The 23,393-nt window shown below is 39.4% G+C and overlaps 1 protein-coding gene across 2 annotated transcripts in view; it reads left to right on the forward strand.

Moving 5' to 3' along the window:
• The window catches only part of DHRSX (dehydrogenase/reductase X-linked), a 169,004-nt gene that overhangs the window by 107,306 nt on the left and 38,305 nt on the right, over nucleotides 1-23,393 (forward strand). For both annotated transcript variants that reach the window (XM_030446439.1, XM_030446450.1), the window contains 2 exons: nucleotides 4,627-4,728; nucleotides 16,436-16,643. In XM_030446439.1, the coding sequence (XP_030302299.1) occupies nucleotides 4,627-4,728; nucleotides 16,436-16,643 (310 nt within the window). The remainder of the gene's footprint in view (nucleotides 1-4,626; nucleotides 4,729-16,435; nucleotides 16,644-23,393) is intronic.

Below are 23,393 nucleotides of genomic sequence, written 5' to 3' on the forward strand. Positions count from 1 at the left end.
AAAATTCTATTAGCAGAGCTCATATTCTGTCAAAGGGCACATACCACATTTTGCAGACTGATAAACCCCAGGTTTGTGTCAGTAAACTAGATAGCAGTGCTTTTGCATTTTCCAGTCACAGCATTGTCACATAATTTCTCAGCTGGTCAGTTCATTCCCTTCCCTGTTTTGATTGAGAATGACTTTTTTTTGCTGGAAGGTGTATAAGCAGAGGAGTGGAGATTGTTAAGAAAGATGACTTGATTCTGGGACACCTTGCTTTGGGGAGAGGACCACGGGAGAAGGGAGAACACTGGACCAGCCAAAGCCACTGTTTATTAGTGCTAGCAAGGAGAGTGGAGTGACAAACAGAAAGAGGTGCTAGTCAGTATTGCTTTATGTCTTCCCCTCACAGTTCATGCTTTGGGTCTCCTGGGTTTTACTCCATTTTGTTTCCACCTGCCACCATCCTGACAGAGCTTCTCTAGCTCTGCAGCACAGCATGCATCAGAGGGTCGATATTTGCCTCATTAAGAGCACTTTTTGATAAAACTCATCTCTGTTGCACTGTCCAGGTGCTCAGAAACCCACTCCGTTCTTTTGTGAGCAGGACAACATTTCTGCTTGCTGCTGTGCAGATGCCAAAGCATAACTCCAGGAGGCAGAACAGCAGACAATAGGCCAAATTCCTCAGTGCTCTCTGTGGAGATATGACAGACAGAGAACAATGCACCTGAGTGAAGCTTTTGCAATGTGTTTTTGAGCATGAATATGTGACTACTGAGCAGTATTCTTTATTATCTTGTCTAAGAACCATTCTTAGTGCCTTGCTGGAGAAGTAACTCTTCCTGCTGGTATCTTCAGATACTGGATAGATGAGGGGCAAACAGGAACAGGCAAAGCAATCCTTTTTGCAGTCCTCTTTCCACTGTGAGCTATGAGCTCTCAGCTCCGTGCTGTGCAGGACTGCAGAAAGTAAAAGCACTGTGGAAAAATTCTTTGGCATAAGTAATAAAGGAAAGTTGACTCTGGCTTATGATTTCTGCTGAGGTGGAGCTGTAGTTGTCCATAATATTTTCAAGATAATGAGTTAGAGTTGAATGCAGAAGAAGAGGTAGTTGGTAGGTGGCATCAGTCTCCTCTCCTCTCCTCTCCTCTCCTCTCCTCTCCTCTCCTCTCCTCTCCTCTCCTCTCCTCTCCTCTCCTCTCCTCTCCTCTCCTCTCCTCTCCTCTCCTCTCCTCTCCTCTCCTCTCCTCTCCTCTCAATCAGATCATCAAAAATCTGATCTAAACCCTAATGACATAGCCCTTGCAGGACCCTAAACATTGCATTTTCCTCTGTTCATCTGGTCAGTGAATATCTCAGAAGTTTCAGTCTCTGAGTCAACTGGTCAGATGTGAAAAGCAGACGAGGTGAACTGTAGGTGTTAAAAAGAAGGGTGTGCTAAATAGTGTGAAGAAGTTGACTCATGAAGGAGAAAACTCACGAAGGAGAAAACTCATGAGAATGTTATCACTCAAGGGCTGTGTCTTAATTCTGGGGCTCCTGTGGGACTCACAGTGTCAGGAGGCTCTCCAAGGGCCACCAGGTGCCTGTCCTTCAGGTCCTTTGGCTGTTACCAGGACCAAACAAGCAGAAGGTGCACAGTGCTGTGGGGGGCACTGAACTCTGCAGGTGCTCAGTGGTGTGAGTGCATTCAGCCAGGGTAGCTCTGTGGGATCTGTGCGGCCTTACTGAGGAGCAGCCCCACAGGCATCCTGCCCACCATCTGCACCAGGCAGATAGGTGTTTGAAAGAAAGCAATTAGGCAAAGAAGCAATTGTAGCACCATCACCTATTCATAGGTGAATAATGGCATAAGTAACTCTAGCTGCCTTTTGGGAAATTATGCTCCTTTTGTATTTTAATAGCTACTAACTTTCTGACAAGTGAATCATCAAATTACAGTAAAGTAATAGTAACATTTTTTAACGGTGAATATTTTAGCCAGTGTCTGACAATTGTGTAGTCACTTGCTTTCCTTGGAAAGATTATTTACCTGAGAACAATAACCATTCCACTAGAAGAAAGACATGCAGGTCTGGATGTCAGCCTAGAAGTACCTGAAAGCAAGGGGAAGCATAGGAGAAGGAGAGATAAAATGAGATTGAGTTAGAAAACAGGGCATTTCAGCATTAGATGCAGATGTTCTATATGTAGATTCAATTCCTATTTTTTGTTCTTAATGGTATACAACAAACAAAAGGAACAAGTTAGTTTTGAAAACACATTACTAAACTCGAAGGCATAATGACCACTATTGTCAGTTAATTAGGTGCTTTAATAATTTGAAGTCTAGTGGCAGACAAACCAAAAAGATAAGAAGTAACATCTCTGAATATTAATTTTAGCATCTATTTTAATTTGCTTCTTGTTATTGGACATATCTATCCTTTTTCTCATATCTATCCCATACAGAAAACCTTTAGCCATTGTTGGTTTTGGAAAGTGATTCAAGTCACATTGCTAGTTCAAATTCAGGCTTGGTCATCTACTCCCATTATTTAACACAGGTCTTTGTTAGTTAAGACATTTGGAAAAATGGCTTGCTTAATATATTTGTGCATGCTCTGAAATATTCTAAAATTTAACGTTTGTCTGTAGCTTCTAGATGTGCAATTTTTCAGTACACTGCTGAAAAAAATATTAAATACTTGCACCATGGCACAAAGAAGAAATTGGGTTTCTGTTCAGGGCCCTGTCGCTGAGCCAGCACAAGGCTTGGAGCCATGCTTTGGCACTCTTTCTCCATTGGAAAGACACCTCAGCACTCATGCCAGTGATCCTGCCACCTTGGCAAAGGGCTGCCTTGCACGAATAAGCATAGACAAGGACTTTGGCCATTAATTTGTCTGCCCCGTGAGAAAAAAGATGTTTGGGGTTTGATTTGTTTGTTTGTTTTCCTGTGCAAAGCATGTTCTGATCTTCTGATGTCAAGTGCTCTACAAATACTCAATATGATGACACATTTCCCAAGTAAGCAAGTAAATAAGCTTAGTAATGGCAGCCTTGGCCTAGTAAGCCATTACTCTGGGCACCGTGCAGTCATAAGTCAGGACAGCAGTTGCTCTGCTAAAGTACAGAATTAAGGGAGGGAACATCAGACACACGTAGCAAAAAGTTAATTCCCAAAAAGGAATGGGCTTGTACCTATCAGCCTGAAAAACACTCACCATGGCTTGCTGGTTATCAAACCACAGCTGTAGCTGGCAATGCAGAAAAGGAAAATTTTGAGATTGTATGAGGGGAAAGATTAAAAATTAGTTCATTGAATGTTCTCAGGTGCCTGCTTTGCAAATTAGCAAACTGTAGGAGTGTCCAAAGCACTGTCAGTCTAAACAGGTGGTTGGACCTTGCCCTGTGCCACAAAATACTGTATCTACCGTAAGTCCAATGCCTTCTGTACCAAGATGAATATTTTGCAATAAAAGGGACTTGTCCATTGGCAATGGGGGTTGCTTCCTCCTAAGAAGCTTTTTCCTTTTGCTTTTTCCTTTTTTTTTTTTTACCTTTTGCTTTTTCCTGGAAAATTCACTTTGTGGAAGAGGTTCAGGCAAATCCGCCTCAGACCCCAGTGTGCTGGATCTGGCTTGGGTGGAGCTGACAAGATCTAGTCAATTTTTAGTCCCACCATGACATGTAGAAAACCAGAAAGAGAATAACATGTGCTAGAAATTCATATTTTCTTAAAACAATGCAGAAACAAACCAAAAGCTTTGCATGCAATATGAATACTTTCTAAATGGCTAAAACAGGTGGGTGAGGTCACAATTTTCTTTCTTTCTTTTCCCTTTACAGTGTTTCTAGACAAACCCTTATCCCCCACCAACGTGCCCCTTGGGCTGACATTGGCAGTGTAGTAAGGATGCTGCCCACAGTGGCCATGTGAGGGGTGCTCCTCTCAAGCCATTGCTGGAGATGAGGGAGGGCACAATTCTTGCCCACATCCAAAAGGCACTTACATAACTGGTTGTTGTTGCCCAGTGACCCGGACAAGAAATGTCCCTGGATGTCCACCAGAGCCATGGCATCACTTACAATGCCATGTTTGTTATCAGTGATGGGATGAGTTGCCCTATGGGCACACTGTTGCTCATCTTTCCTACTTCCTCAATAAAGCTTTCTTTTGTAACCTATTGTCAGAATCCATCACTTTTTGGACCACAGACACTCAGTGAATAATCTGGAAAAGAAGCATAGGGCAGAGTATTTGGCATCAGGAACACAAGGAAACATGGTAGTGCCCAATGTGGCCTCTCCTCCCCCCTTTTGATTTCTAGCTGACGTGTTTTGATCCTTTCAGCACTGAAGGGATGTAGCCCCTCTTCCTAAATTGTAGCAGTAGAAAAAAACTGGAATGACTGGAACATATTTTCTCCGTTTGATACCCTTATTCAAGTCCTGGAAGCAGCATTCTTAATATTTTTCTTTGAAGAGGAAGAAGAAACCTTCTGAGACCAGCTTCACCCATAATTTTCAAAAGCCTGATTTATTTCTAATTCCATACTTTCCTGGCTACAAGAGTCCTTGTTGATGTCTGTAAGTGCATTTTGATAACATTGTAACTGATTTAACTCTGGTTTTGTTCATCTCCTCTTCTTTCCTAGTGGAGTTTTCATACTGTGATTTGACTTCCATGAAGTCTATACGGCAATTTGTGCAGCGGTTTAAAGCAAAGAATCATCCACTCCATGTCCTGGTGAATAATGGTGAGTTGTTTTTTTCTTCACATATCTGCAGGGAAAGATGGGACAAAAAGCATTTCAGAAAATTGATTATCTGAGCTATACAGAAAGTTACAATACAACTGCATTAACTGGGAGGTCTTTCTAGGAGTTAAATTGAATATTTTGGATGGATTGTCAGCTGAGCAGACTGAACACTTCAGTGCCACCCCTGCTCTTGATGTTAGTGCAAGTCTTGTTCCTTTGTTGTGTAGGGTTTTTTCAGCTCTCCAACACTAAACATCATGTGACTAAACAAGAATCTGAGCATTCCTAATAAATTTTAAAATAAAAAATTTAATAAAAAGAAAAAAGTAAAGCTGAATTTTATGTCTCTAGAATCTCTTCCCTTATATTTTCCCTGTATTAACACATGCATTTACTGCAGCTGCCTGGTGAGCTAGGTTGGAGGGTTAATCCATCTGAAATATAATCTAGCAAATTAAGCAGATGACCTCACTGCTTAGATCAAGGTGCTGCTGGAAAGTTGTCCACAAAGCTGTGTCCTCAGTGGTCAGAGAACAAATTATAAGGACAGCATTTATCTTGCGTTCATATAATTATCAAATGAATGTAATTACTGTTAGGGATTTTAACTTTTGTTATTCACATACTTGCAATCTAATTATGTTTTATAGCTGCAATATTTTTGGAAGCCAGCCTGCACAATAATTTTCCTCTGAAAACCCTTTATGCTTTTCATACACTTTTCTAAAGGGGAATTTTCACCTGTATTAAATGTGGGGAAAACCCTGCCAGCAACAGTCTAAGCTTCTTTTTAGAAGTTTTCTGCTGTTACATGCTGGTGTTTTTGTTTTTCCAATTATTTCTATGTATTTTCATTAAGACATCTCAAAAAGGATTTTCTTTTTTCCCATACACCTTTCAGTCCTAGTGAGGCCTGTGAATAAATGGGTTTGTTACATTTCTTGTTCCTTTAAAGATCTCTCAATAACACGAGCAAATATTGCAATAAAAATTTAAGAGTTTTTTCTTTCTTGACTGATATGGAACATTCATTAAATGTTCAATTAAATGTTCATTTTTATTTGATTAGTCAAAAAATCTCCCTTTATTACTTTAATTGTGCAGCAATTAAAAGTAATGGATATTTAATCCTGGTTACAAAATCTTTTCAGTTTTACAGGTGTACTTTTAAAGATGCAGAGTACAAAGTGCAAGACAGATGGGTACAAAGCTATCTGGAAAAACAGCAATAGCTGTGTTGGAAGGGACTTTAAGGATCAGATAGTTCCAACACCACCTCTCACTAAACCAGGTTGCTCAAGGCCCCATCCAACCTGGCCTTGAACACTTCCAGGGAAGGAGCAGCCACGACCTCCCTGAACAACCTATTCCAATGTCTCACCACCCTAAAAATATGAGACCGAAGAGTGTAGACCCAAAGCTTCTATTACGGAAAAAGTTTAAGACTGTTTACCTAAATCAGTCTGGTTTTGTGACCTGCAACCAAGGCATTTAATTTCATTTATGCATAATTTTATTATAGTTACCGAATACAGTTGACAAGAGAAATCTTTCGTTTGAGAAAATCCTGCTAGAACCCACAATGAAATGAATGGTCCAACTCTGCTTTTTGCTGAATCTTTAACAGGATCAGAGGAGGAATCATGTCCAAAGCTGCTGTAAAGACTCCCATGTAATTAGATTAGTCTTAAACCACTACCTGGCAAGTCATCAGCCTTCACTTCTGAAAGCTCTTTCCCACGTTTTGTTTGGGCTTTTTTTGTCCTTTTTGTTTGCTCATGTAAATAATCTGTACCATTTAGCTTTGTTGTTAGGTTTGTAGTGAAAACCCAAGTGATTTCTTCGTACACAAGAGGAAAATGAAGGTACCTAGTGGCCTGATGCAGGAACCTCTGAACATCCATCACTGTTGTGGAAATCCAAGACAAATGCTAATGTTTGAGCTAACTGGTTGAGTTTTCCTCTTCCCTTTCTCTTCCTCATTCATTTTTTGACATTTTTTCATACTGTAATGTGCTAAGGAGGAAGATTCAGTCCATTGTGAACTGCTGGGATGGAGGCACCACTCACTCAAAAGCCTTATCACAGTTTCCAGCTCCAGTGCCTTCACTGCTTGATTCCTTGGAACACAACTTAGGTGTGTGGAGGACAACAATGTTTGCAATATTTAAGTCTAATGGGAGTAAGTTGTTGGCCATGCTCTCACCATGTGTACCCTTCCTGTCAGAAAACTCTATTGTCAATACAAAAGCACTTTGTATGGCCATTAGATGTCACAATGACATCTCATAATGACATGGTTGATTTTGTCATGTCTCCTCAGTGTATGCATCAAGAATAGTAGGGTATCACACAGTACTTTCTTATTTCTTACGGATCTTGAAGCTCTAGCATTCTTCGTATGAAGGGGTATTTTTTATTTTTTAGCATATGGAAAGAGTCTGTGGGCCAGAGATCTAAACAATGCATGTATAAAAAGCCATATGCTTTTAAGAATCTGTCCCAAAATCTGTTGGAAAGCCTCCATTAGGTTTTAAAAATGAGACCTTGTGTGGCTCCTATGACTTCTGAATCAGACTACTGGCAACCTAATAAGAGTTTTCCTCTCTATCTTCATAGGACCAAGGGTTTTGTTAATAAGGACTGTATCCTTTTATTACATTTAATATAAAAATGCCAGAAACTGTTACATTGCAATTTTTATGCACAATGTATTAGTATTATTTAATTACTTTGAATCAGAATCTTTTAAATTTATTGATATAAACATATCTATATGGTAGTAAACTTTCCTTTTTATCTCCATGAATAGGTATTCTGTACATATGTGTAGGTATATGATATTTGTTGTAGGCTTATATTAACCTATCAAAAAAGCCAAACATTTCAAGATGGATTGAGGAAAGTTTTAACATTATCAATAATGAAAACTATTAAATTAACATTGAAATATTATTAAAGACAAGTGATTTGACATGTATGCCGTGCTAGGTAAATAATCAATACTACATGTCTGTCCTAAGATTATTATGAAATTCAGTAGTTTTCCAGGTCACTGGTGATTTAAAAAAAAAATGTACCTCTATCATTTGCACTCCATCATTTGCCTAACTTAGGGATCTGATTGGAAATTAAATTACTGATAAAATCCTGAGTTTCAAAGTATTCTAGAGCTGGGTGCCCAGGCCCCACAAAAATCTCAGTAAAGTTTAGGTATCCAACTAATTCAGGCATTTTAAGAAGTCTTACATGAACATTCAGAGCATTCAAAATGGAGATCAATGCACTAGAGTCACCTCCTCTCCTTTTGTTGTAGCTGATTTTAGCGTACACATTTACCTTTCTAATTTCTAATTTAAAAGGAAAAAATTTGGTTGAATGCACTCATTATTTCAGCTGACAAATAAAGGCCTGTTGTTCCATTACTATGCTTTCTGCATCAGTAATGTGCATGCTCAGCTCTTCGTTTTTAAAATAAGCAAAACATATTAAAGATGCAAATAGAGTATTACGTAATCTTTTTTTTTTTATGTGCTAGTGCTATAAAGAGAGAAATGCTATGACACAGAGAGCAAATTAATTTTCTATTAAAAAAAAAAAAAAAAGGTAAGCTAAATAGCTGAACTATGTGCCACAGAATAATGGATGCAGTAAAAGCATCTAGGAAAACTTACCTGACAGAAGGTCAGAGGAGTATGTCTTCTAGTCTGCTAATTAGTAACTGAGTGCCAATTTTTTGGTGTTGTTTTTGAAATGAGCTGTTTCAATGTACAGTTGAAAATCATTTAGCAAATTACAGCATGTGCACTAGTGTAATTATTTAATATATTTATTGAAATGGTATTGACATTAAGACACATTAAAACCTCTACTACCTTCCTGTGGTTGCAAAGGAGACAGATAGTGAAACACTTCATAAAATTCCATGAGCAGTAGTCGCTGTTTCCTTTTTCTCAGCACCTGTAGTTAATAATTTTACTTATACATTGTTTACAGTACTTAATGATCTTAAACAGAAGAGAGATAACACTGCAGACACAGTGTCTTTAGTGTTAACAGGATGCCTATGAATACTGAACATGCACAGTCGAATTCATCAGCCGTGAAATAGCAGCTACCTTCTCTATTGTGTGTCATTGAATGGTTTGTGATTTTGGCAACAGGTTAGGAAAGGAGAGGATGAAAACCAATGACAAGGACATTTAGTATATTCCTTGGCATGCACACAAATGCAAGAAAAGAACATGGAGTTTTCAGCATATTATTAGCCTATCATAAGCAGGCTGCACTTAATGTATTTCAGGTTGAAAGCTGTCTATGCCAATTTAAAATCAATGTCTCTGTCCTGCTGGCTAATTCTGAAGTTCATATTTCATACTTCATAAAGAAGTATCTGAGGAATATCAGTCTTGTGATTGAAAGAGTAAGTGTCTATAAGCTACCTTCTTTAGTCCCTTCTTTAGGGTACAATAAAAATTGAATCAGTTGGTAAATATGTGAGATATATATATATATATTTGTATTACCTACACACAGTTCAATCATCCTAGTCATAATCCTTTGCAGGGAGCCATTTGAGTAGTCCCACAGATGCTTTCATGGTTTATCACATATTAGATTATTCTTGGTTTTGGTTATTTGCAAGATAGTAAAAGTGTGAGATTTGAGGGATGGGAACAAGTGGATATAGCAAACACAAACAATTTTATAGGTGCCTACCCATTCACAAGTATTGTTGACTAGTTAGGTATAATAGTTACATTAACACAGTGGGATCTATGAAAAGATCGTGTCCCCATGGACTAGATAAAAGCCACTTCCCCCCTTGTATGCCTTGATTACAACATCATGTTTCACCTTTGTACATCCTCAAAGATAAATTAGAGCAATACACCAGCAAAGCTGAGATGGAAGAGTTGTAGAGGGACAGGGACACAGAGAGAGAAGGAGAAGTAGAAGGACAAGTAGCTCTTTACTTGTATGTAATGGAGGATAGATACTGACATTATTGGAGAGCTGGGCCTTTGTACATGTTAACAGCTTGAAAAGGCAATTTGAGGTGGTGGTGGTATTTGCCTAAAATGGATATCCCATGGATGATGGGCATATCATCCATGTATGATATGGATGCAAGACTCATTAGGACACTAACATGCAGTGTTAATGTGTTGTGCATTGAGAAAATATTCCCAGAGCCATTGTTTTTGGGTTTTTTTTGAAGAATCTCAGTGCACGACAGATGCCACTCACTCAGCTTTTTCAGAGGAGTTCACCTCTATAAGAGAGGTAACTGGAAATTACTGGGGAGGCTGACTGATCACACACTGCTCTTTGCAGGTCCTACATGCCTTGGCTACTGGGAGTAACTTGTCTGGGCAGGTGTCAGAGCACCAGGATACTGCTGATGCCATACAACCCAGCTTCTTCAGAGCAACCAAGGATTGTGCTATGGCAACCTTTACCTAGTACCCAGATTTTTAGCAGCAGTCATCAGCTAGAGCTTTTGCTATACTTGAATAGCATTGTTGTCTGCCAGAATGATATGTATTCTGTATAAAGATAGCAGATTTCTTATAAAGGGTTTATTTTTATTAGAAGAACTAATGCAGTAAAAGAGTAACTTTAGTCTACTTCTGGCTTTTAAACTGTGTTTCATTCATGAAGATCCTGACTTTTGTTTGATATTATCTTTGACTTTTTATTTATTTCCAAAGCTTTCTCTGTGTCTCTGATATCAAACGCTTTGTGAAAAAGGAAATATCTGAGGCTCCACATGCTACAGGTTCTTGACCCATTTGCTTTTATGTCCTGAATGTGAATGCTTTATCAGTGGAAGACAGACACAAAATTCAGCTATTGATGGATTATGAAACCAAACCGATTCTACTTAAGTGTGTGGAACATTTGCCACTGGCTTTTCTGAGAGGCAGGAGTGAGCCATGTTTTATTCTTACCTAATCCTTTCATAGCTCTTAGGTAAAAATGTCTTTTTATACAAATGGGAAAAAATATTTTATTTTTAAGTAAGCTTCCCATTGAATTAGAAAGCTTAGACTGAGATTCCAATTATCTGCTTCTGAGTGGGATAACTCACTGTTATGCCAACCAAATGCTTAACTGAGAGTAGTGTTAGGAAATAATGTTTGGGTTGTTGTTTTTTTTTTTTTGGTGCAACCCAATTATGAATGCACTAATTTATTTTAGTGTGAAAACAAAACCTCAGTTGTGGATCATATTTTCTTTTTTCAGTTAATGCATTTTCCAGAGAACCAGCCTATGCTTTGTGTGTTCCCTGTGTAGCAGACTGACATTGAATCAGAAAGTGAATCTGTTCTTAAGGAGTTATTGCAACCTGTTCAGATTTGTGCTGAACCTCTTAGGGTTGCTGTTCTCATACTCCTTGAATGTAGATTGTCTGCATTTTTTTTTTCTTTAACCTACTGTTAAACTAAGAGTTTGTCTTCGGTGGAAAGAGATGCATTGCTTTATGTTCTTTGCCACAGCTAATACAGTACCCTTCCCCCTTGGGATCATTATAAGTGGGTCTGGGAACAACAGTGGTAGACATAAATCAATTTACAATTTTTTACTCACTAGCCAACTTTTAATATCTGGGCTAAGACTTTCCATGCCAAGCATTTGCCCAAGGCTAATTTATTTTTATTTAATTTTTCTTGTAATGCCAGATAAAGGAATTAATCTCAGAGCCATGGAATTAATCTATTTCCAAGAATGGTAAGAAAAACATCTTGGGTTTTTAAAGTAAAAAATGTGGTTTGGGGCTTTTTAAAGTAAAGCAAAGGTATTGCACTTTCTCATTGCTCACTAGGCAGGAGAGATCCCACAGGACAGGTGTGTTCTTGGATAGTGCAGCCCAGCTGAACAAAGTGGAACCAGCACTCTGGTATAGGCAGCCTGGCCAGTGGCTGCTGCTGTTTGGTTATTGAGATGTTCACTCCACTAGAGCTTTCCCTATTCCAGAGGGAAGTGAACTGTACTATTCTATAGTTAGATAGATCCAGCCATAGATCTTTTGGTGTGAGGAGCAGTTTTGACACTCTGTTAAGTGAGGTGGGTCACCTCATGTGACTGCTTATGGGGATGGAAAGTGCTGCTAAAAGAATCAACTACACCAGTACTGTATACATACATATATATGTATACATATATTATGTATATTCCTACAATCCTGTATGAAAAAAGGCTTTGTACTTCTACCTAGTGTTACTGTCTCTATGATGTTTGCCTCTTGTGAACTTTTTTGGTCCAAAAAAAGTAATTTTTTTTTTTTAATCTTTTCCTCACAAATAGCAAGAATTAGGTGCATGTGATTCTACGTGTTCACCTCCTGGTGTGGAGGTATTAAGTGTATGTGGCTGCTCTCTTGAGTTTTCTGCTCTGCCTTTGGGTTTCTGGGGATAAACTGGCTTCTATGTAGGGGCACTGTCTTCAACCCCTCTTCTGTGAGCCTGGCTGGGAAGAAAGGCAATTTGTTCTGTGTGTGAAAAAGACATTCTAAATCTTTCTTTTCTAGTGAATTTCAAGCAATTACCTTTAAAAACCTCCTAGCAGCTCAGTGTAAATAAGTGCAGATAAGTGAAATACTTGTATTTTTGAAGTTTTTAAAACATATTTTATAATGGAGCTGAAGGATGATTTTGCAGTGGGAGGTACAGGAATTACAGCAATATTTACTATCATCTACAGTACAGGCAGGCATGGTACAAGTTATTCTTTATAATCCAATAAAAATACATTATGCTTGGCCTGTAGTATTTACAGATGTCATAAGCTTCCTGGTTATGGTGTGTACACTATCAGATCCATTATGCTCCTAAAATCACATAAGATTAGTTCATTAGTGGATCCCAAACCAAGAGTTTCATTAGAAAATTTCACTGAAAATCATGATGAATTGCAGTTTCCAAAGACAGTTTGTCTTGATGTGAGTTCATTCTTTCAGAGAAAAATATTATTGCCTAGTCATAAAATTAAAATATATACAGATTTTTTCAATTTTTAGCTAGTTATAGCACACAGGAAGGCATTACTGTATTGATAAAAAGAGTAATTCTACAGAGTTATGCAGCAAAATATTTTCCTTATTCTAACTTATTTCTGCTTTTGCAAAATCACACATTGGTGTGTTTTTACAGACAGTTTTCTGTATGTACAGTCAGTCCTTTGCCTGAATATTTTGGTCATAGCTAACCAATTGGAAAGTAAAAGCTTACTTATAATTAATTTTCTAATGCCATGCTGACACCAGTGACATTTTTAAAAATAAAAACTCTGGAAGCAATCTAGTTAAATAAGAGGGGAAAACACACAAGAAAACTGTATCAGAACTGAGGTGCCTGACATTAATGGTCTGTGTGCTGCCACTTCCAATTTCACATGCACTCCAAAAAGCAGAGGACACTGACTATTGATAATTAAAATCAGAAATATAATGAATGAATTCATACCAGAAAAATAAGCAAAATCATAGAATCGTAGAGTCATAGAATTGTCTGGGTTGGAAGGGACCTCATAGATCATCGAGTCCAACCTTTGAACCACCGTTGCGGTTGCTAGACCATGGCACTGAGCTTAGCATCTAAGCATCATGCTTAGCTTGTAATGAAGAAGTTAAAAAAAAAAAAAAAGCATTTTAAAATGTTTCAAATAGTATTGGACTAACAAAGAATTAAAAATAGGAGAATCATTGAGTTACCATTTGGGGCCCTTTAGTAAAGCTGATGACATTTCTGGACAAAAGAAAATCAATAGCATGACATTTTTAGTATCTACTGAATGCTAGTTAATAATTTAAAAAAAAAAAAAAAAAGAAAAAAAAAAAAAAAAAAAAAAAAAGATTGCAGCTAGACTTGCAAGGTTTTCCCTTTTGTCAGGGAAGCAGCTGGGTTCAGTTGCCTGTTGGGTACTCCTTTGTATGCTTGTTCTGACTTAAATGGCTTCTCCTCAAAACAAGAAACTGCCCCCAAATTGCAGAGCAAGATTTTTTGATAGCCGTAACATGAACCACCACAAAGATGAAAGCCTTAAAAAAAAATAAAAATCTTTCAAAGGTATTTTGGATTAATATTTTTTGACCAGGTCTTGAAGACAAAAAAGGGATTTGTAGCAACAAGAAATGCCGGCAGAAGTGATTGTGCCTGCTCAAGTACTTGACCACGATTTCTGCTTAGAGGCAGGTCCTCAAGAACAAGCTAAATAATTTTCAGGAATGTTTATCTTAACAGTTGTGTGTTGCACAAGTACTATTTCTTTCTGTCTCCTGACATGAGCTCAGGTCTGTTCTCTGCTTACACAATGGACAGCACAGATGGTGGAGACTAATTGGGGTGAAGGACAAAACCTCTATGTGCTCTTGAAGTCCTGCATCTTTCCAGAGGTTGAGGGGGCAGCTGCTGTATCAGAAGCATCCATAGGGCTGGTATGAGTGGTGACCACCTCCCTGGGTTTGCCTGCTGAAAGCTGAACTTCTCTCCAAACAAATTCCTCCATCGCTTCATCTGCCTTGGCTGGCAGAAGTGAGGGTGTACATGGAGGTGCCTGTGGTGAGCCTTGCAGCAGCCCAGCAGATGCAGAAGCATCATTTAGGGTTCATATCAGCTTTTCTGTGCCAGGGTTGCTTTATGTTGGCATCTTTTTCATAGATTTCCATTTTACCATTGCTGCTACAAACAGACCTCTGGCAAACTTCTTCCTCATGCCTCTTCCAAGTTGCAGAGCTTTGGGGGGCAGAATGGGTCTTAGAGAGATTTAAATCACTTCTCTGTACCATCCTGAGTGCTCATGAGTTGCGGTGCTGTTCACATCTGCCCTCCAACAGCTCGTGCTAAGTCCTGTCTTTGCTAAAACTTACACTGTAGCAGGTTGAGACTTGGCCTGGGAATCTGGGGTTCGTTGCCTGTCCTGCCCTTTCCTTTTTCCCAGAAAACAAGAAAAAGCCACAGTAGAGCTTCTTTCACCTTTCTTTCTGTTCATAACCTTCACACCAGCGTTAAGTATCAGCCACGAGCATGCCACATATGCAGATTATGGAGGAGATGGAAATCTGTTTTCATCTCTGTGAGCTGTTGCACTGTACATCGAAGCAAGTGCTGCTAGGAAAGGAGAATGCAACAGGACATCCAACCCTCTAATTTGTGTCTTCCCGTTGTTAAAATTGAGGCTTGGCATTCAGAGAAACCACATCTGGCAGCTGGATTCTCCTGTCATTCTGAGGCATCTGGGAGAGTGGCTGTAATGACGGAGAGAGATACCAATCAGAGTTTTTGTAGAGCCAGGTCATGTAATTTGTGTGAGGTTTCTTTCATCAGCTAAAATGTTCAGTCTTAAGGTCTCCATATGCAGGAAGCTGTGTTACATCTGAGCCTTTTGCTTTCCCTGTCTTCTTCTCCCATTTCTTCCCTTCACTCTGTGTCTCCAGTTGCTCCATGAAGCAATAGGCAGCCAGAGGTGAATTGCTATGGGTGTTGTCCATGCTAAAAATGTCCTGAAAATATCACCTCCTCAGTCTGAGCTGCAGTAACGAAGCAGAACTGTTGGGTGCTGAGACCCAAGAAGGAATGGTGCAGATGCACAGCATGTACAATTTAAAATGGCAATTTAATATGCCATAATTGGTCTGATGTCTAGAAATGGGATGTTGAAGGTTTTTTATGGGCATGTGAAGTATCATGATAATCTCTCATGTCTGTGAACAGAGATGGCCTTTCTGCTCTATAATAACCATGTATTTTAGGGAGAAGACAAACATCCTGCAACATTATTCTTTATGAGCCCTGTCCATCTACATTTAAATTACAAAGGTCAGGTCCACTTGTACAATAATTAAATTTTAATAAAAGAAGAATAATTTATAACGTTCAAGTCCACATTATAATTGAGCGGGACAGCAATCCCCCGTACAGCCTCAGTACATGATATAGTTTATGCATGAGCTCAGGATTCTCTGCAAAATGCTGAAATCAACATCATGTGCTAGGGATGTGGATACTGAGTTTAGGCACTGAGTTTGAAAATTGTGGTTTGGAGGAATATATGCAAAAATATTGCCAAAATAAGTATTTAAAAACTCATTTCAATATGCAGCTGCTTGTAAGCACAGTAATTAAGATATATTGGGTAAATTTACTAAATCTTTTCTCACACAAACCATTGAGATAGAAGTTGCATATTTCAGACGAATACTCAACAGATCTTTAAACACCAGCCAGGACTCAGCAGAAAGCTGTCTGGGAGAGCAAGTTGGCTGCTTAGCCTGGTCTTGTCTCCACTGCTCTGAGCTCTTTGATGGAGGCAATGTTGTAGTGATCACCATCTCCCAGCTATTGTAGATGGATTAATTATTGTTGTGGATCTGTGGCATTTAGTTCTGGCACGACAACAATGGGTTAATTCAACTTTTAATGTCTTCAAAACCCTTTTCACAAATGAACTCATTTTTCCTTGCAATTCTGCAGGGAGGGAGGGAGGAAGGGAGTCCGTCCACCTGTTTGCTGGGATAGAGGAACTGAAGTGGGGGATTTGACATTTTTCTCAACAGGAATCAATCATGGATGTATACTTCACATGCCATCACCAGTCACTCGTTGCTCAGTGTTCACACTCTGCATTAGGAAAGCCATGCTCCTTCTAGCTTGCTCCTTCTCTGAAATAAATCAACAAGTTTTACCTCTACTTTCTCCTCCAGCCGGGGTGATGCTGGTCCCTGAAAGGAAGACGGAGGATGGGTTTGAGGAGCACTTCGGATTGAACTACTTGGGACACTTCCTGCTGACAAACCTCCTCTTGGATAAGCTGAAGCAATCAGGAACGCACAGTCACAATGCTAGGATCATCACTGTCTCATCAGCCACCCATTATGTAGGCAAATTGCACCTGAATGACTTACAAAGCAGGTACTGATCCATTTTTGGCATTCACTGCTCTGCAGTAAAGGTGTGCAGATTAAACTCCAAGAGAATTTCTACTGAATACTGCATCTGGGTTTCTTTGGTGTTTTCTTTTTTTTTTTTTTTTGTTTTGATGATGATTCTCAAGCTGTTGCTTAGTGTCTTTCAGGCCTGAACAAAGCTTGTAGCCTTCAGTCAAAGACACAGATAATTTATAAGCTCGTAAACTGAGTGTTTTATTCTGAGCCTTAAAAGCCTTTGCAGCCTTTCTGATGCTTACATTGTGGTGGCAGTTGTGGTGCAGAGCCTGGAATCCTCACTGCCTTACAGGGAAGCTTTCAATAACTGAATTGTTTAAGCAGCTGGGGGAATTCGTGTTGTTTATTTTCTGTGAGGGGAGGCTAAGGGGAGACCTTATCATTCTATAACTACCTGAAGGAGGCTGTAGTGAGGGAGGCGTTGGCCTCTTCTCCCAAGTAAAGAATGATAAGACTAGAGAAAATGGCCTGCAGTTGTGCCAGGGAATGCTTAGATTGGATATTAGGAAGAATTTCTTTACTGAGAGAGTAGTCTGAAATGGGCTGCCCAAGGAGGTGGTGGTGGAGTCACTGTCACTACAGGTATTAAAAACATTTTTAGAAGTGCTAATGTGGCACTTCAGGACATGCTCCAGTGAGCATGGTGGGTTTTGTCTGGGTTGACAGTTGGGCTTGGTGATCCTAGAGGCCTTTTCCTACCATGATGATTCTGTGATTCTGTGAAACTGGTTTGTGCAAATGCTAAGGCACTTCATCCTCAAGTGAATGCATACTGAGGCACCTTGATCCTGCCCTCAGATGAGCACAACAGATGCCTTTGTCTGCCAGCTCCTTGCCCGCTGAGCATGAGGATGCTGATTTGTCTGGGGCATTGCAAAGCCCATGTGCTGCCTGCTGCTCCTTCCTCTCTGGCAGCTCTGACTGCTGCCCTCCAGCTTCTGGCACACCATCCTCCTTTCCCTCCACCTCTGGCTCCTGCTTTGTCTTGCACATCTCCTGATGTCCCAGTTCCCCACCTCTGCCTCCTTCTCAGCCTTTCTTCAGTTTCCCCACCTGCTTCTAGGCTCTGCCATCCCTCCTGTCTCCATGGTGCTTGCCCTCTCACACCTGAGGCTGGTGATTCTGAGACCTTCTCTAGCTCCAAGTGCATTGCCATCCTGTAAAAACGGGTTAAAATGCATGGCTATATTCTGTCCAACTGCTCTCATTTGGGAAAACTGGGTGAATGTCTACAGGATGTTTCTAATGTTAAGAAGGCACCAAATGATGCATTTAATGTGTCTGGCATCATACAGAAGCTATGTAAAGTTGTTTAATTAATTTAGGAGCGGGCATGATAACTGAGATGCATTTGATAATGTCCCCATGTGGCCACGTGTGGGAATCACATGCTCACTAATCTGATGGGCTCTGGAACATTTCTGCCTGCACAGAGACAGTCTGAGTTTTGCATTATTTCTGTGGAGAAATTCTGTCTCTGTCCTTTGACAGGGAGTTCAGTATGTGTTTAGAGGCACCTGACCACAGGTTTCATTATAGAACAAAACTTGAAATTACAGAGCTTGGGCTGTTTCCACTTCAGACATTTTACATATGAATGCTGCATCAAGCACATCAGACTTTCTGTTTGACTCCTGATTGCATACTACAGCATCAGTTTTATTACAACCATATTGTTTAAACTCTGCAGGGTAGTCACAGTTTAATCTCTTGCTTGTAAACCAATCACAGGAAATTACCCTTACTCTTCACTTGATCTATGTATTTATTCTTTCTGATGGCCATGTTCTGGATGGCACCATGCATAGGGACTGAGGAGGGTAATTAGTGTTTCTTTGGGCTAAAGTGCAGATTGCAAAATTAAATGTGTCTGTTCCGTTTCTCTGGATAACAATAGTTTCATTGATTATAGCAAAGCCTTGTACCATCCCTCTTTAATTCAGGATCTTCCTTACCTGTGATTCATCATTATTAACTCATCTTTTAAAGGAGCTGGAATTGTGTCAGTTTGAAAAGTTATGTTTGAGTTATGAACATGACCAATCTGATGTAAAAAATAATAATATACCAGTAAGATTTACTGGCAGCTTTTACACCAAACCCTGCCCCTTACAATTCAACTTTACTGGCATAAGAAGACCCATAAAGGACAAAAGAGTCTGGCTGATCTTGCCTGTTCTTTCCCATGTGGATGCTCTGAATCTCTTGGGCCCAGCAGTGGTGCCCATTTTCCAAGCACACAGGCACAAGGTGAGACCCATTGGGAGCTGTTGATTCAACTCCACACATGCCCTTGGTTCAGACAGAAGACATTCCTGGGTTGTGGGGTTTCTTATTGGTTTTGTTTTTTTTTTAGCTTAACTGCAGATAAGCCTCCATGCAGGTGAATAGTTAGATATCTCAGAAATGATGCTGGTAAAAACAGTGAGATCACTTCAGTGTTCAAGTGTGTGCCTACAGCATGAGTGGGTGGTTTAGCAGCCCTGGAGGGGCTGTTGCAGGGTACAAGACACAGGCAGTGCCCACACCATGGGGCCTTGGGAATGCCTGTGACTCAGAGCAGCATTTAAGAGCATTAATGGATGCAGTAAAGACACCCGTGGTAAACACTGCAGTATGACAACATTTCATAAGTTGCCACAGTTTCCCAGTGATGCCATCCCTCATTTTTCCTGCTTGTGTGAACAGGAAATCTTTCTAAAAACTTTATGTTGGCTTTTCCCTTATTTTTAGTTGCGCTAGTTGGCAGTAATCCTTCTCATGGCTTGGGTGTATGTTTCCAAATTGCCTGGTATTACTAACCTTGCAGGAAGGGAGCAAAATCATTTGGATTCATCTTCACAGTGGAGAATGGGTAACATGCTCTCTGATGGAAAAATTACAGATTGTAGCAGATGGAACTGTTTACCATGTTCTTGTCCCATTATTCCTAGATTTTGGCTGGACTAGTGTCCATACTGGAGGTGAGTGATGGTGGCCAAGGAGGGATCCATGCATTAAACATGACAGAGAAGGAAAGGCAGAAGCCTATCTTAACATAAAGGAGACAGTAAACCAAGGTTTAGTTCTCTGCTTTGCCACAGATTTTTGTATGGGATTGTTCTTCCATTGAGGTGCCTCTGGTCTGGCAGACAAAGTTGCAGCCACCAGTCCCTATTGCTTGTACTTACCACCCACAGTTTGTCTCTTAAGCCAGATGTCATCCATAGCAAGTGACCATGGGGCAACAGTATAACAAATAATTGTTAGGAGGTCTATCCCATGAATTGTATTAAGCGCAGATTGTTCTACTATCTTGCACATTTCCTCTTTTGTTTGTTTTCTGCCATCTTACCAATCTAATTTATCCCATATTTTTAATTTCAACTTCTTTTTGGCAAGAGGGTTAATTTTTTTTCTTTCTGATTTTCCTTGCACTTCACATTATTTTTCTTCCTTTGTTATCTCTCTTTTCATGTCTGCCTACTTGATTTCTATGTTCATAGTTTCATCTTTGCCTGTGTCTTTCGAGCTTTTTTTGTCTCCATTGCCTTTTTCCACCCTATCTCATAATCGGTTTCTTTGTTTGTTTGTTTGTTTCTGGTGTGCATTTGTGTCTGATTTCCACCTACTAGTTAATTTTCTCCTCTCCATTTATCTAATTCTTATTTTCTCCCCCTAGTCCAGGTCCTATTTCTCCCCTTCAACTTTTCTCCCCCTTCCTGCTCATCTTCTTCACACACACCAGCATGAGAGGCACAACATGGGTACATCAGGGCAGGACAGAGCTTGTTTCAAACTGGCAGGGCATAGCTTGTTTCATGTGTGTTATTGAAAATGCAAATGCACATGGGCAATGACTGCTCTCCTAGTTCTTTTGCTGAAGGATATATGAAGAACATCAAACACCTTTGTGGTCTTTTAGATCCAGACCATTTTCAACAGCAATCACATGAGTCGACAAGGGGATCCCTAAGGCAAATCATTCTCCTTCATCCCTACTTTTGAGTACAACTCTTTTCAAGGAGGTGAAAGTTTAGCAGAAATGCTATCTGCAAGTGTTTCAGCTATGGTGGTTACAGTAATTACATGCTGAGGATAGTAGACTGTGCACTCCAACAGCATAGCTGGGGTATCATTTTTTCCTCTTTGCCTGCCTTAAAGAATACTTCCTAAAGTGAGAGAATAAAAAAAAAATATGGTAATGAGAGCATACGGCTGACTGGTTTTAGCAAGAGCTTGAAGAACATTATGCCATCCCTCTTGGTTTGAGATAGGCTTGAACAGTGCACTGGAGTGCCTGGTGCTCTGACAAGGCTAGCATGGAGGAAACTCCTTCATGTACTCTACCTACCAGATTAAGAAGGGATTCCTGAAAAATAAAGAAGACATTATTGCTTTTCCCAGGTTGTGGGTCACACCTGAATATGTTCCCTTTCCCAGGGGTAGTATCTTTGTGTGTTCTGTCTAGCTTTGCCTCCATGACTAACTGTTCCTTTCATCATCCTCTCTTTTTGCATGTCAAACTGGCCCTATGATGCTGTGAATCACAGATCTCTGAACTCCCCGGCCACAGAACACAGCTTCTTTTCTGGTTCATGTCTCCTGCATATTCAGGAACAATTAGTCACACTTTTTCTGTTCTCTTTCCTCTGCTCTTTCATTGCAGACTTTTTTTGTAACTCTCCAAGCTGATACTGTCCCCAGATAATTTCTGTATTTTTTTTCCCAGTAGCCCTAGTGCATGAATTGTGTCAGAGACAACAGAGATTGAAAGAAAGGAATTGCAAAAACATCCTGGCTGTTGTATGAGCTTCCTAACTGGTGTAAAATAGGGCAAAAATCTTTGCCCAAGATCTAGAAGGGTGCTGGGGAGAGAAGGCAGCTCCAGTTCATCTCTTTGATAGGAGGTTCCTAAGGGCTGTAATCGGAGGCATCTCACACTGCTGGGCAAATATGTCTAGCACTGTCCCTGGAGACCTCCTGTCCTTCTGTTGTGATGTCCTTCACTTCTTCCATGTGTATGGTGGTTGTTGGTAAACGAAGTTGTATTAAGTTTGGGCTGAAGGCTGAGAGTTTTGTCCCACTAGCACTGCTGACATTTTGAAAATATTGTCTATGAATATCAAGGAAAAGTTAAAATGCCAAGCTATATTTGGAAAATAAATATTCATTTTTCAGAACAAACCCATTGATTTCAGTGATTTCAGAATATTTTCTTTCTTAGTTGTAAATTGAAGCATAATGTTGATCAAACTGACACCCCAAAAATTTTGATTTTTAATTCATTCTGTTTAAGTTAGGAATCTCCATCAGTTTAAATTTTGCTTATTTTTAAGATGGACTTTTGTTTAAAATGTCTTTTTTTCCCTAAGAATGGTTTGATAGGTCAACATTTTTTCTAAAGATATTTTTATTATTAGCATTAGCGTTAGCATTATTATTATTATTATTAATTTCCCCAAACTCTCAGTTGGCTCCTTCAGTGCCTTTTCACAACTGATCTATCACTTGTAATGCTTTAATTGTCTCTGACTATAAGAACATATGGGATATACAATATTGTCAATTTTAAAAAAAGCAAGCAGGAAGCTGATGCAGTGTAGTAGTATTGCTTTATTTCCAAATTTTTAAATAATGGAAGAAAATGTGTAACAAGAAGTAGGAGGTGTTTTAAATATTACCCTTCTATTTATTAATCCATTAAATCAGTACAGAAGTCTTTCACATTTATGTGTAAAGAGCTATATCACTGGACTGCTGCTTAGTAAAATGCTGTGAAAACTGCAGAAATTGTGATAGCAACAGATTGTTCTAGACAATTAGATACATCTTATTGTAGATTTTCTTTTACTCCAGGAATGTATTTTTGTTTGAACAGCTTTCTCACTATTCCATAATCTGCTTCTGTTTGTGAGATGAATCATGTTCCCTTAGCAAGACCAAATACCAACTGCAGACACTGCTGTCCTCAGTTAAACATCTTCCTGACACAGGTTACCAAGTTTCCCTGTCTACAGTTAGATGATAAGTATTTAAAAGCTTAATGCATCTACAGAAATCCTTCAGTCCTTCAGTTCTTCTTTGTGAAATCACTTCTACGTAAATAAAAAAAGATTTGCTAGTTTGCCAAATGATTCCTTGCTTTTGCAGCAGTTAGAATTAACTGCAAAAATCGACTTGCTGGCCAAGAAAATAAGTGCGCTAGTGAAGGTGCAGACCTCAAATTCTGTATTTTTTTTTTTTTAATAAATGGACTATTGTATGAGCAGAATAATTAATCAGTACAAAAGACAGAGTTTTACTTCATTCTTAGCATGTGTTTTATCCCTGTAGCTTACCACAGGTGATTCCCAGACATTCCTGAAACCAACAATGTTTAAATCAGGATGCCAGCTTGGAAAGTTTTTATTTTAGATTTATCAGTTCATTTTTGCTGTGTCTAATTAAAATACTTTTAGGGTTCATTGGTTTCTGAAAAACAATAACACAGTGTAACGCTACTCTCACAAAGGTAACACCAGACTTTAATATATTCAGGGAAATTAAATGTAGCTACTTTGTGTGTCACAATGTTAAATTCCTCCTTGTCTAAAAGGGATTAATGTTCTTAGCAAAGGATTATTAATAATAGTTAATGATTTCATAGAACACAGTGTTTCTTCCCAGGTTCAGAATTGCAACACGTTGGGAGGTTATGTGATGTATGGGTGCTCCTGCTGCTCAGCCTCTCCTTACA

The sequence above is a fragment of the Calypte anna genome, chromosome 1 (genome assembly GCF_003957555.1).
Source record: "Calypte anna isolate BGI_N300 chromosome 1, bCalAnn1_v1.p, whole genome shotgun sequence".
In the NCBI taxonomy this organism is placed as follows: domain Eukaryota; kingdom Metazoa; phylum Chordata; class Aves; order Apodiformes; family Trochilidae; genus Calypte; species Calypte anna.